At 45.2% G+C, this 15,381-nt stretch overlaps 1 protein-coding gene across 1 annotated transcript; it reads right to left on the minus strand.

Moving 5' to 3' along the window:
- Positions 1 to 12,178: 12,178 nt before the first annotated feature.
- On the minus strand, positions 12,179 to 13,410 carry LOC124659208. The gene is made up of 3 exons (XM_047197138.1): positions 13,245 to 13,410; positions 12,804 to 12,877; positions 12,179 to 12,654 (listed from the first exon to the last, which is right to left on the minus strand). The coding sequence occupies exons 1-3, from the start codon at positions 13,365 to 13,367 to the stop codon at positions 12,540 to 12,542; spliced, it is 312 nt and encodes a 103-aa protein (XP_047053094.1). The 5' UTR covers positions 13,368 to 13,410; the 3' UTR covers positions 12,179 to 12,539.
- Between the last annotated feature and the right edge of the window lie 1,971 nt (positions 13,411 to 15,381).

Genomic DNA, 15,381 nt, shown 5'->3' on the forward strand with positions numbered 1-15,381 from the left:
CGTTTCTACCTTAATTTAACAATGGCATGCAGTATTTCTACCAATTGGAAAGGTTGAAAGGAAAAATAATCCAGGAGAGCTAATTTCTATTTTGATGCAGTAGTACTACCTTTGTTTTTTTCTCAAATGAAACAATATATAACTATGAAGGCCAACTTAAGAAAAGTGCAATAACAATTAGAGCTAATAGGTACAAACATACCTTGTCTCACGTACAAAATATAATAATCAGCAGGCGATAGGCATCCACAAAGGCTATTAACGGCGCCATTTATAAAATCCAACATGTGAGACAACCTAAATTGATATAATGCATAAGCTGTCAAGCATAACCTAAAAAGGAGCATACATACCAGGATGCATTAATAATAGATCAAAGATACCCCAAATAAATCATTCCGATGCTAGATATATCCATTGTCATTCAGTTTAGGCAAACTAAGAACCTCTGAATATATTACTCTTTGTTGCAGTCATTTATAGTTATTCATAATTTATCCTGGGATGCTATGAGATTGCTGGAAATGATGCATGATCAGTTCCTTAAACATACTGTATACTCTTCCTTCTTAATAATATTAAGCAAATACTTAATTGATGTGAATTTCAAGTTGTGAGCATTTTGTTAAGAAAAAACATTATCTACCATCAAAGCCCTCTGAGATTCCAAGTTGTGAGCATTTCCATTATTGTTATTAATGTGTTAGTTGTCTCATAAAAGGACATCACTTTAATCACAACTCCAGTGATGTTTTTTTTGGTTCAAAGAAGCTACTTTTATTCTGCCTTCGAGGGAATATGCTTTAATCCGAGGAAATTACTGGGGACCCTTGCTATATTATGTGTGGTGAAATTTGTACATGGTCTAACAGATAAATAAGGGTTCCGTTTTGCACAGCTGCTGCAGCCCCTCATCTATTTTTGCAATTGAATTATCTTAATTTTGATGACTTTATATTGAGAAATTTATTCCTCATTTGACAGATCAGAAGCATCTATAGATCCATGAAAGTGCCCTCCTAATTTTCACTGACGGTGTCAAATATATGATCTAACTATTGCAACAAGGTAAGATATTATATATGGTTATCTGCTTCTCAATTTTATTTTGGCATCCATACATGATACGACATATTCTTATTTTATAAGAATTCTCTTGAATTATGTTCTTAAGTACAAAAATAAAACAATAGAGCACACATCAGATATAGATAGTGATCCATCAAAGCATATATAACATTACAAATGTCTAATAATTCCTCAACTCGGTAGCTGCAAATAAAATAGTAGATAACTAAGAATGCTAAGTTGAAAAGCAGAAGCCTAATTTATCGCACAAGAGGTACAAAATAGTAAAAGCAAAGCAGCAGGTGGTAAGGAGAAGCTAACGGAACAAATACATTAGAATGTATTAAGAAGATGAAAGTTACCTCCAAAGTCATTATGAAGCTAGGTAATTCCTTAGTCATTCAGTTGAGGTAAAGTAAGCACCTGGAAATATATATATATATTACTGTTAAGTTGCAATTTAACTGTGATTATGGAACTAAATAGGTAACTACTGACTGAGAAGTAAAATATATTAGGATCAATTATCTATGCCAAGTGATGAATTATTGAGGCCTACCACTACAAGTGACGAAGTACAAACCATGCCAGGTCTTGAGCATGTCAGTTGTTACCTATAAATACGATGCCAGGTCCTGAAATATAAATACCATCCGCTTTACTATATAAAAGTTAGGATAACAATATCATGAGCATGTCTTGTAAAAAGGAAACATATTGGCATTGGCATATCATATGGTGAAGGGAAACATTGGACTGAAAATGTCAATGGTGAACCAATATCCGTCAACAAAACTAAATCAATGTGTGATCCTAGCAGGTAAAAGGTGCATCAGTACACATGAGTCTGTCACTTTTTGCTGCATAATTCCAAGGAGGGCCTCAGCCTCTCGTTTTCACATAGATTGACCCAATCCTAGTGCACCAAATCTTGGAGCATGCCAAATAAGTTTAATTAAAAACATTGTTTACCTTGTTGGGATTCCGCATGTCAAAAGTAGGGTAACACATCAAAGTTTGAACATTGGCTACATTTCCATGAATGTCTGGGGTAGCTTGTAGAGGAAACCACTATTTACAACCTATTCGGAATATGGACATGTATAAGCTCATATGTCATAAAACTGATCTCTACTTCCGTGGCACAATAAGATTGTTCTCAAAAAGCAATAATTCTACAAGTAGCAATCAACTTACAAAATAGTCATTACACCACTTGTTATAGAACTCCAAAAGGTCATCGTCCCAAACTTGAAATGAGTTTTGAGTGATGATGTTAAGGTAGCAAACGGATCGATCATATTAGTAGCAGAGTTGTATTCACTCACTGTAAGATCAGTGACCAGATAACTTACAAAAATTTCTCGAGAATATATTAAGATACATTGCCTGGAACATAACCCACATGCTGGAGCATGCTTTTGAAAATTAGAACATACCAAGACATTTACTTTTCAATGCACCGCCCGCTGCACTATCATGGTTAAATGTGTAAGCTACAGAATTTCTATCGCTTGTTAGCTAAGATGAACAAAAATAGTTAAGAAAAGAAAACATACCATCCTCATCCTCATATCCAATCTGGGATCATGCCAAGATGAATTTCACGCCTCCGAGCATCCACATCAATGGAAGACTGAGCACGTGGAATAATCTCTGCATGCAAAACAAAAGACATGCCAATTGGCAAGTCCGCAAGTGAGATGGAAGAGAGCAATCCCATCATCTACCAGGAAGATAAAAAACATTAAGTGAAATCACATAGTGAGAAACGGAAAGAACGCGAAGGCGTAGACAATTTTATGTAAAGAAAACGGAGAAACCCTTCTTTATAGTAGTCCGAAATTAAATATAAAGTAAGTGTGTGAACAATATTTTTCAGCGGAAATACATGAACACATGAAAAATTGGAGAATCCAGAGGCTTATATCACTCAGCATAGAATTCACAGGGATGTATAGTTTACTGCTGGCATAGACTTGCATTTTGTTGGCCTTCCCATGGTTTGACCACTTACAGCTTCAGCCCATCTCCACCTCTCGCAAAAAATGCTAGTGCTCAAACCTGCGTGGAGTATGCAAAAATGCTAGTTTACTCGCTGGCATAGACTTGAATTCCCTGTAGCAAAAAGACATTCAATATCCAAATAATCCGAGTCACCAAAATCATAACAACTATGCAATTGACTGCGTGGAGTATATGAGGATCCCAACTTATTCTAGTAAAGTATATTCCTGTGACATATAAATGACCTTCACCAGCACACAATATTTTGGTACACAAAACATGATTTTTTGCATTGAATAGTAGGCAGCCGCCACCGAGAATTCCTATTAAATTGTTTTTTTGGATCAAATAATTAGCTGGCATCACCGAGAGTAACCCAGGTGCACAACAACACCTGCATGAGAAAACAAAATGTCCAATATCAAACAATGACAAAGTATGGATGTGGTACGAATGGAATGCCAAAGAAACCAGTGAGGAAAATTTAAAAGACAGAGATTAAACGTTAGCTAATCGACCACTCGTAACCGAGAAATCCAATATATTGTCATCTTATTTAACTTGGAGATGAAACATGAGCTAATTGACCACTTTATCAAGCACTATATAAGCAGTAGAAAAGGATCCACACAAACCAAAACGTGATGGCGGCTAGGGTTTTCGGAGCGGGTCGCCGGCCCGCACTTGACCTGCGCCGATGAAGATGGTGAGCCCGGAAGTGGTTGTCCCCTGTCGCTGCTGGCCTCCATGGCAGGCTGATAGGTGAGTTTGGAGGTGGCGACGACCCGTATTCTTGCTCCTTGCCACCATCTATCTTCGGCGACCTCAATCCCCTTCGCGCCACCTCAGTCTCCGGCGGCCTCCGAAGAGTCTCCCGCTGCTGAACCCCGCTCCGGCACCTCCTCCACCTCCTCCTCCTCTCTTGGGCGGCGTGCTGCACCTGCAAACGCACGCCCCCTTCTGCTTCTCTGCCTAGCGAGCGGCGGAGGGGATCCTCGCCGGCCGCCCCAGGCACAACGGAGTTGAGGAGGACGGGCGAGGCAGAGGCGCAGGGTATGGCGCGAGGTGAGAGAGGAGGGCGGGCGAGGATGGGAGAGAGGAGGACGGGCGAGGCGATGGCGGCGATGGGAGAGGAGGACGGGCGAGATGGGGGAGGGGCGCGGCGTTTGGGGGAGCGTGGGGATAGGGTTGAGGATTTTGTCTCACGTTGGGCTCAGCCCAGCCAATCAAATGGCGACACGTGGCCCACTCGGTGGAGTAAGAAAAGAGGAAAACTGCCCAGCCGGGGTGCGCGACGTGCCTTACGTGGATGCGCTGTGAGAGCTCCATGGGAGTGCAGCAATCATACCTTTAGATGTAAGGTATAGATAGTTGGACGCGGCGTTTTGGCTCATATGACCAGATGATCATATTATCTCGATCGTCCAATATTGTGTGGGGATCTGTTCTGTCAGGTTTTGTCAGGCGAGGTCGTCACTTTGAAAATGAGCTATACGAGTAAAGGGGGCGCACTGTTCGTCGGTACGTAGACCAATAAATGATGTGGGTGAGCTCCTCCGTCCATGAGGTAAAGACGATTTTCTTGAGCCGGTGGAGCAGGAAATTGGAAGAAAATCTGGACTGCCGGTCCAAGATTTCGTCTTGCGTTTAGTTTCTACTTAGAGTGGCTGTAAGGTGTTAAGAACGAGTGAGCAGCTGGCAAAATTTTGGCTACCGCGTCGGCGGAGCAACGTCGCCGCCTACTACTGGAGGTTGGAGCCATGGATTTCCCTACGAATCCGGTAGAAAGGTTAGCAGATCTTGCGCCTAACATCTCGTGTGTTTCCTAGGGGTTATTAGGAAATCTGAATCGTGATTTTGATTGAGGAAACTTCTCCTCGACCTGTCTAGGTTCGAGTTCGGTGACTCGACCGCTATGTAGTCCTTATTGAGGCGGAAGGAACAGAGTGGCCTGGCTGTTGTGGTGGAGGGGAAAGGCAGCTCTGCCAGGTGCTGACTCGCCGCCGCGACCTGTGATGTATCTGGGATGCATTTTCCGCTATATCCAGTAGAAAGGTATGAGATTTCTTCGATTTATTTGCTCTTTGTTCTTTGCACTTCCATATCGGCCGTGATTTTCATTGGTGGTAACCCGGTCTCCATCAAAACCAGGCTCGATTTTGTTGAATCAAGCAGGTGTTCCAGCAGGTGTTGTTTGGTGTCAGATTCAGAATAATGCCAGTGGCAGGTCCAAGCAGGCCGACCTGAGATGATAAAAATGTTTTTATGCAATGAAATTTGACATGGTAAACCAGTAAGGTATAGCACTCGTCCAATGTCACAACCGGCAATGATCCGTTCGCGGCCTAAAACCTCTGGCCATGGCAGCATCGAAGCAAAAATTACATCTGAGCTGTCATGATTTTTTTTAATAAGCTTTAGTCTCCAAAAATACAAAGTGCCAGTACATTCAAAAGGTAAGTCTAATTTTGGTCATAAACCAACTATTCCGAATGATCTGATGTAGACACTGTACAAAGCTTGCTTGGCCACTGCAATTTATTATGTAATCCAACATTAGAGAGTATGATGATGGAAAATGGCCGCATTGTGTTCATGGCTGGGCGTCCTTGAAAATCCCCTGTACCCACTTTTGCTGGGAGCGAGCTGCGAGCACAGTCCAGAGGGCATTATTTGGCAGAGGGCATTATTTGGCAGTGGTGATTCTCGTGTAGTTTCATGGCCACGTGTAGTACATCGTGCCTTGTCTTGCTGAGGTTCTTCTGGAGACCAAAGGGTGAATCTAAGGTCATTGCGATAAGCTTGGAATCTAAAGAATATACCTTCCATTATATTGGTGGTCACCTTTGTGATGGGAGATTTTAGGTGTTCGCCCTTGTAGAACCTTCATAAGTGCAGAATACATAGTCTGGACTCGTCCCTGGTAGTTGATCATATAGGCTGGATGGTCAAGGAAATGCAAATAAATAAGTACAGTACTAATATGCCAGGGGGTGAAAAAGTGGATAACGTTGTGCACTTTATATCAATGATCTTTGGGTCGATCATTCCCCATCTTGCTATACAAGGCGAGGGTAGTGCTGCATGTTAATCCTTCAATAGAAGAGCATGCAAGCAAGGTCTACACTCGTGCTATGTTCGAAAAATTTGGCCACAATTTGTTCATGGCCGGATCATATCGGATTGAAGAGGTTGAGAAAGGGAACTATATTTGGCAAAACATAGTAAACCACAGAAAAGAGAGAAGTGGAGCAGGGTTGTTTTTCAGGTGAAGTTGGTGGACGATGGTGAATTCTTTGAGTCTGAATGTTGCCTAGCACATGGGGATTGTTTGATGCCATGCTATTAAGGTCAGTGACTATGTTAGTGGATTGTACTTTCTCCGAATTATTATGGCAACTTAAAAGGGAAGAGCTGAATTTGTGTCATATAGGACTGAAGTACTGTTTTTTGTATTCAGGTTATGGACTACCTAGGAATTGATGAAATACCTAAAAGGCACGTACCGAAGAGATGGACTAGAGATGCTAGGGATGTTTTGCTGGAGCACCTACAGGTTTACCAGAACGATCATGCCTCAACCAGGTCATTCATGTACCGTCATTCTTCATTGTACAAGAAAGCACTTGAAGCTTGTCAGGCTGGGCAATGCCACTGTCGATGCGCATATGAGAACTTGACAGCCTCTTTGACAGTAATCTTGTGGAGCTGCCAAATGAGAAGGGAGGCAATGTGGAGAAAGCAGGAAACAGGCTCGATGGCTTGGAGCACCAATGTAGACTTGTGGAGCTGGGAGACCAACAACAAGCAGGGACAAGGCGTTCTACGAGGCCACCGGATACACGCTTCTACACAATATGCAGGTGTGATGGACACAAGAGAACGACATGTCCGCGGCGTGGCGACGCTCCGAAACAGCCTTGGAAGGTTCCAAAATGTACAAACTGTGGTTTGCTGGACATCGGAAGACAACTTGTACGAAGCAAGCTACAGTGATAATGGCATGATGATTTTGTAACTTCAGTTCTGTCAACAATTGTTGTCCACCTAGTGACTGTATAAGTTTCTGGAGCTCAGTACTGGTATCAAAATAATATCACTATTGTACATGTTCCAGTAGACATTATTTACTTTGCAAGATGTATGTTGTTTCCCAATTTGCTAAGATCATTTAAGTATTTCCTGTGTTGTTTAAAACTGTAAACCAAGAATATGTGTTGGGCCTATTTTTCCCGCAAAAAAGTGATGCACACTGAAATCTGTGGAGGTCCCGGCCTATCTAACTTTAGAAACTGCAGCTGCTGATGTATATCTCTACCACATCGTTGTGGTTAGCCAAGCTGCTGGACTAGATGTACAGTGCCTTTTTTTGAATTTGAAATCAATTCCAGCTATCTGGGTAGGGTTTCGCCCTAGGGAAAATCTTGGAAGAGCTACAAGAAAGAAGAAGATTGGGTGTGGGGAAGCGAGGACGGGAGTCATTTAATGGGGTTGGGTGCCGGTACATGATTTGGTGCATGGTACAAGAAATTGTGATGCCGTCATGTACAATTATAGCTCTAACGTGTGACTGGTACAAGTTCGTGACTGAAGCTGTGGGACCAAACACTGTCCAAAATTCCTTGTACAATGGCATACCTGACAAAATACATGCCAGCAGCAGAGATCCCGAGGGCACTTGACGGTTTGGATAGTATGATCAGCTGGAGGTATGAGCCGAAACAGATTTCCGATAGATAGTTTCCATACTTTTTGAGAGTTTTGTTTAGTCATTTGTACCAGGATCTGAAGGATCTCAAACATATGGGCAAATGTCATACGAAATGGTTGAGTGTCTCAGGTTGTACGGTTGGGTTGTAGTTTGCATTTGATCTCATGCTTGTAAATTGGTTTAGCATATCGACACTCAGGGAATATGACATATGCATTTAATTACTACATCTTGAAGTCAAAAAAAATTTAAGAAAAAACATATAACAGACTTTGGATGCAATCTTAAGTAAAGTGTGTGATCTGCATATCAATCAAACTGCAGCGCCCAAAAAGATCAATTAGAGTTCAGAATGAGCAAATACTGAAATAGACTAATATATCTGTCAAATTTTCTATGGAATCGAAAACAATAAGAGATTGAACGAGCCCAACCAATACTGATGCAGAAGCATGCCCATCTAAATAACCCTGTAATAATCAGCTACATCTAGGAACGCCACGCCATCTACAGGAAGAAGCATCAAACTGTGAGCACTACTAAAAACTTCAAAAGGCCAATGGATATTAGAAGATTCAGATGTGAAACAGGCCCCGAAAACATGCCGAAACTGAAAAACTCCGGCGGAAATACGGATTCGGGCCGAAACTGGGCCAGAACGGAGCCCGAACTCACGGCCTGGCCCATATAACGAGTTCAGGCCCCGAGAAACTAGGCGGCCGCCCCGTATTAAAAGGGGCCGTGGAGGGGAGTTCAGTTTCCAAACCCTACTCCCCTCGGCCGCTTCCACTCCCTCCGACGCCGCCTCACACATATTCCGGCGAGAAATCGAGCTCTGTGCCACCCCTCCACCCTCCTAAGCGGCGCGATGGCCTCCCGTGGTGGCTCAGCAGGCCGCGACACGGGATTGGGCGGCGGGGACTCGCCTCCGCCCCCCCCCCCCGTGTTCCGCACCGACGCGGAACGCCGAAAGTGGAATCGGTCGGAGGACGCGTGCAAGCGCAGCGCCCGCCGGTGGACGAACTGGGGGCGAGCCCCCAGGGAAGCTGGCGAGCTGCGCCAACGGCGGCGAGGGGTCATCGTCCGGCGGCTCGAGTCACGCACCGCGACTCCCCATCGCCGACAGCTCCGATGATGACGAGCTCATCCCCGCGCAGTCTCCCACGTTCTCGGCGGGCGACTACGTCCACGGCTCCAAAGAGGAGGACGCCGTGCTCGCGAAGATGAAGACGATCTCCGAGGCGGAGGCCCGCGCTCGCTTCCTCCGGGAGGAGGCGGACGATGTCCGCCAAGTGCGCGAGTATGAGGCGGCACGCCGGGACGAGCGCGTCTGCCGCGTCAAGCTCGAGATAGTCGAGCTTGACGCCGAGGAGGAGTGAAGCTCCTCGACGCCAGCATCGATACCATAGTCCGCCTCGACGCTCCGCCACCACCGACACCACCGCTCGCATAGGCCATTAGGCCGCATTTTGGTTAAAATTAGTAGCACCCGCCCGTGTACTAAGTAATTTAGGTTTTATTTATCGAATTATGTAACTTTTGATGCTCAACCGGAGCATCAAATCGATCTATATATATATGATCATCGACCAATTTCCCCGCGATATTTCAAATGCATTTTTTTCAGTTTGTATTTTACGGGTTCTACTTCGTGACAACGTTTTTCCGACCCGTAAACACGAGTTCGGTGATCAGTTCACGTGTTTACGGACTCTACTAGAGATGCTCTTATAGTGAAGAAGTATCAAATAATTGGTGTGGACAAACTAATATACGCTATGAAGAAATCATTAGAAAGCACACGAATGTGAAATCTGAACCAAGAAGTAAAGAACAAATCAAATCTTCCAGATTGTGGCAGTCTGTCACCTACCTGGCTTTTCTCTTAACTGGGGTGGCAATTGATCTACTGTAGTTTTTGTCCAGAAGAGGGCACACCTCATGAGCCCTCAGGGCATCTCCAGCGGCGCGATGCAAACGGATGCTGAGCGACCGTTTGCGTCCGTCGGGTCGAAAAATGCGTATGTTACCACCTCCAGCAGATCAACGCAAAGTGACCGGGTCGTCCGCGGCGACGCAAACATGGCCCAAATATGCGCGTGGGATGCGTCTCTGCGGACGTTGCGCGGACGCGCAAAGTATCCGCTCGGACGTTTCGTCTGGCCCGCCAGGCAGTGACCTTGCGTCGATGCGTCTTCTCCGCCAGTACTGGCGCCGAGGCGTCGCTTCGGTAGTCTGTCGCTTCGGCAGTCTGCGGCCGCGTAAATGGCGATGCCTCGCTTGGCGCGCGGCCGTCGCCTACCTCTGCGCACGTAGTAATGGCGATGGCACGCGTGGCGCGGCCATCGCCCTGCCTTTGACCTATATAAACAGGGGCGCGAACATCTCATCTCCTCCCCACTAAACCCTAGCCGCCGCATAACCTCCACCGTAGCGCCGCTGCCGCTCAGCCTCCACCGGAGCCACCATGAGCAGCGTCGGCCGCTGCCAGGTTGCTGCGCCTCCACCTTCACCTCCACCTCCCACTCCACCCCCCCGGCCTTGAGCTTCGACGACGATGACAACACCGACCTCCTCGACCCGGTCAGGGACGCCGAGGCCCTAACTCTCGCGGAGGAGGAAGCAGAGGAGGAAGCAGAGGAGGAGCGGGCGGCCCATGCGGCGGTCGATGCTGAGCTGGAACAACGCAGGGTGGCGGCCGCCGCAGCCCCAGAGGACTCCAACTCCGACATATCGTGGTCTTCCGATGATCCTGATGCGCTTACCCAGGAGGAGAGGGCGGCGGAGCAGAGGGCTATAGTCGAGTCCTTCGAGACGCTCAAGGACGATGCCACCAACCCGAGGCTGCGGCAGTGCTAGAGGACGTGGCGGCGCATCGAGCCCTAGCGGCCGCACGGGAGGCGGTGGAGAAGCAGGCGAGGGAGCGACGCAACGACGGGGCCAACCCGTCAGGAAGCAAGTAGTCTAGGCTTCTAGAACTACTTTGTATAGTTTTTATGCATTTGAATATATTACTTTCTATGCTTTTAAATATGTTGCAAATCTAAAAATGGGTCACCCCGATGAGAGCACACCCCAGACGCAAACGGACGCGCGGACAAAATATCTCCGCAGGGCGACGCAAACGGACGCTCGGGACCGGCGTCCGAAATGGGTCGCCCGTTGCCCGTTGGAGATACCCTCAATGATGGAATCGAATGGCCTCCTATGCATTTCCGTGTTTTTCAATCCATCCACATCATGTCTTTCGCCGGAGGGATCTCCGCGCCTCCACCGCTTGGCCTCGGAATAGCCGGGCGCCGCCTCTCATCCGCCTTGCTGGCGCAAAATCGATCTAGATTGTGGACCTAGAGACCGGAACACACACATCCCGACATCGAGCAATGGCACGAGCCATATCCTGACCCAACCATCACCAGCACTCCAGCATCACACACGTATGAGGGCATGGTCAAATACCTTGTGATTTGTGAACCATTGGGGGTGCAACATGCCATACACGAACAAAGGGGCTCCGGCGGCCTGGCCACGCCAGCTCACAGAGAGGGGGTGCATCGATGTGGCATTTCCTCAGCAGTAAAGTAGGCATTGGGGGATTGTGGCAACAACAAACGCCCTGCACCAGCTTCTTCGTGGGCGGCAGTATCGAGCCCACCCTCAGCACCGCCGCAACCCTCCCACTGCCTCCGCCGCCGCTCAACCTCGTCGCCAGGAAAGGCGTCCAACTGGCTCGCCACTATTAGTCACAACGCAAAGGTAGAATAGACCGGAGGAAATCAGAAGGGTTAGCAAGCTATGGGGATAGGAGGACGTGCAACAAGCAACCTGAGTTGCCGTGGCCGGACGGAGCTTTATGTGAGGCGGCCGGAAACCTATGCAAGGGGCGTCGGGGAAAGAAAAGAAAAAACCAACCCCCCAGCATCAAATCAACACGCTCATAGGGGCCCAAGTGGCCCGCCACGCACCAAGAATGCAGAACCGGCCAAGTCCGGAATAGCTGCCACCTATCCCTACGCAGGCCCACCATGCACCGGCAAAACGCTGAGAGAGCTGGGATTGCAACAGCTTTAAGTTGTTTAGATAATGGAACCGTGAGCGCATGCTCTAGAATATGTATATAGTAAGTTTCACGGTTTTGCTATGTCTTAGTCAACTGAGATTTTCTTAAATATAAGTCACTTATAAAAATGTGTTTTGAGTTGCACTTTTCTGTTAAAAAAGTGCAATTACACTTTTCTGACAGAAATGTGAACCGAGTTGCATTTTTCTTTGAACTGTAGTTGCACTTTTCTGAGTTGACTGAGACTTAAGAATTCAAGTGAGACATATGTACACCCTAAGTTTCATACGAATTACATTAAACCATAGAAAGTGCAGTTCACCACAAATAGGGTTCTTATTACACTATTACACAAACCACCTCTGCTCCAAAATAATTGATGTTCTAGGTTTGTCCAAGTCAATTTACCATGTTTACAGAAAAATATATGAACATCAAATTGGTTTTATTTTCATACTATATAGATTTGGGATTGTAGGACACACTTTCTTTAAACCCAACAAAATTTACAAAAATTTAACTTAAAACAAAACTACAAGATAAATTATTTTGGAACAGAAGTAACTTACATAAATTTAACTTAGAACAAACTTGGGAAGCCAATTTACATTCTATTCAGTTCCTAGCACCTACACAATACTTGTACTAATCTTTATAACTGATACAGTAATCATCATAACTGGTACAGGACGCCTAAAACAGAGGCCCGAGCACCATGAATACCGCATAGGCATGGACCGCATAGGTATATAACTTTACTTTCTTATCGCATTTGTCCCAACCGCTGTAAAAGGTTGTGATCGAATCGCTGCACACAAAACGGACAATTCTGTTAAATAAAGAAGCATGCAAGTTGAAGAAGAATAACAACAGTGCCCATATACATATAAACGAGTGTACACAAGTATACTTTTTTTTATCAAATAATCTACCTAGACACATAGGGAAGTCACTTACTTGTAAAGTTTTGTTTCCCTGGCTATCGCTTGGTCCATCTTCTCAAATGCCTTGCGAAGCCTCGGAGAAGGATCCTGACAATAAGAAACGGTAGAATCAATATCATAAAGAGTAATATGAAAAATCATGCATGTCTGCGGCTGTATTTCATGATATCTGGATAAATTGTAGAACAGGGGGAAATCATGCCTGCCCGAGGGGAAGCGGAGATCTTGAATCGAGAAAGTTGCATGTGAAAATCTAACTAGGATGGTAACTATTTTCAAATCAGCGTGATTAAAATTGTGATTAAATCATATGTGTCCACTAAATTTCGTACGAGGGGATTAACTTTCGTATCTGTGATTTCAGATCTACATAAATCCAACACACACACAACCACGGTTCAGATCTAACTAGGTATACATATACAGATAGCAATAGAGAGGCAGTTCGGCTTACCGGAGGAAGGGGGGACGACATATGGCGAGCCGGCGAGAGCGCGTGGACGGGCCCCATATGGGGACCCGCCGGCGACCTGAGACCGAGGGCAGGCATCTTTCTCAGGAGAGAACGCAGCGCCATCAGGGCGGCGATCTAGGTTTTCGTTGGCTTGCTTGTTGGCCTGGTTTCGATTTCTGCCTGTGCTCCGTTTCCAGGAACACGAGGGCGCATTATAAGAGCGGTCGCTAGAACGGGCCAGGCCGCTGTCCGACTCTTACCCCATCTCAGACTCAACTTGGACCGTACATGGCCCGACACGGCCAGCCCAGAGGCCGCTGTCCAACTCCTACCCCATCTCGCCCCCGACTCAACTTGACAAGTATATAGTATATACTAGCTGAATGAGACTGACTTTTCTGAATCTGGGTGTATGTGAACCCACTTTTTCAAAAATGGGTTTGTGATGTCAAAATATGTTTCAAAAATCGAAACACAAAATGATTGTAAAAGATGATCTTAAACATGTGCCTTAGACATGAGTTTCGTTCTGAAAAAACATTTTATTTTGCCTCGGCAAAAAACTAAAATTTTACAGGGCTATATAGCAGCGTATTTTGTCTTTTTTAGATTCTGGAATAAAAAAGTGGTTTCTCCGCGAAAACTTTCTACGCACACATGGAACATGCATACGTACCCTGATATTTTTATTTCAGAATTTTTTCACATTTTCGAAAATGTATTTTCAACCTGGGTTCACGTGCACCCAGGTTCAACTGGGGCTTTTCCCTAGCTGAATGCTCGTGGGTTGCTACGGTTTAAATACTAGTTACACTTGCGGATTTTACTTTTGTGTCTGACAATATTATAACATATCCCTCATCTAGCCTATTTTGGGTCAACAATCTACTAAACGCACAAGTATAGCAAAAATATAAATTTGTGTGGTTAATCGTAAGACATATCAAACTCTATATTGTCTAGATCACAAGACCAGATGAGATACTCCCTCGGTTTTTATATAAAAGTCAACTATGCATTTCTAGGGGAATATTGACTAATAATTTTTACAATAAAATATAAGTTATATGACATCAGAATCATGTTGTTGGAATAGTTTTCAAATATGAATCCAATAACATAATCTATCTCTACAATTAAATTGGAACATGTATGGTACGTCGTACGTCCAAAAATTCGTTTTCCATTTAGCCCCTTGGTACATAGAACATCAACCCGCGGTCCTAGATTAGCAGCGCAGCGAAGAGAAAAAGAGCAATGGCCTCGACCGAGATCCGTTCGCCGCGGCGTCGCCTCATGCCGGCCGGACGCTCGATCTCCAGGCCTCCTATAGTCCTATTTGATTGGGGAGGAGCTTGTCGATAGAACCTTGGTGGTCCTCCAAGCGCCTCGCAGCTCTGCAGGGCAGCCGCTGAACAGCCTTCCGTCGGCTCTTGCGCTGGTCACGCCTTCTTTCACATGCGCTGGTGCTTTTTTCAGACATGCATGGGAGGCGCTGGTTACCAGGTGCATCACTAGACCACGTGCGCCATGGGAGGAGGTCTGGACCTAACGCAGCCTCAGGGTGTATCTCTGTGTCCCGAAGAAGAGAGAAATAAGCGCGTGTTGTAGAAGATAATAGTTAAGTAGCTTCAAATTTGGGAGATTGAAATTGATGCTCACAAATTTGAAACAAAAATGATATGACATGGACAGACAAAGAGAAAACACATCTGCATACTCGCGACCTGGAGGGGAAGGTAAGAGATAGAGAATAACTTATTTTTAATGTTGCATGGATCTCATTGCACCGATTCATACAAGTTCTGAATGACCAAGAAAAATAACCCTGCCTTTCTCACATAATTGTAGCTTGCTTGTATGAGTTTTCTCTAAAATTACACATGACAGTATAAGGTCCTCCATATTTTTGTATTGCCAGCATGAACCACACATTCGGATACTTTTTTTTATCAAAAGATGACTACTCAAAATATTTACCTAATGCTATGATGGAATGTAAGCTAAGCCGCAACCTTATAAAAGAGAATTTTGTGAGAACGATCTGTAAATATTTCATTTCAACCATTATGTGGTGTTATCTTTTTTCAGAATTATCTATAAAAATGTATCTATTTGAATAAAGAAGGTTTTATCT

The sequence above is a fragment of the Lolium rigidum genome, chromosome 6 (genome assembly GCF_022539505.1).
Source record: "Lolium rigidum isolate FL_2022 chromosome 6, APGP_CSIRO_Lrig_0.1, whole genome shotgun sequence".
In the NCBI taxonomy this organism is placed as follows: Eukaryota; Viridiplantae; Streptophyta; class Magnoliopsida; order Poales; family Poaceae; genus Lolium; species Lolium rigidum.

Coding starts and splice junctions, on each gene's coding strand:
- LOC124659208 (XM_047197138.1), bottom strand. CDS start 13,367: ATGGCGCTGCGTTCTCTCCTGAGAAAGATGCCTGCCCTCGGTCTCAGG. Junction 12,878..13,244: donor TGTCGTCCCCCCTTCCTCCG/GTAAGCCGAACT, acceptor TCTTATTGTCAG/GATCCTTCTCCGAGGCTTCG. Junction 12,655..12,803: donor AGGGAAACAAAACTTTACAA/GTAAGTGACTTC, acceptor TTTTGTGTGCAG/CGATTCGATCACAACCTTTT.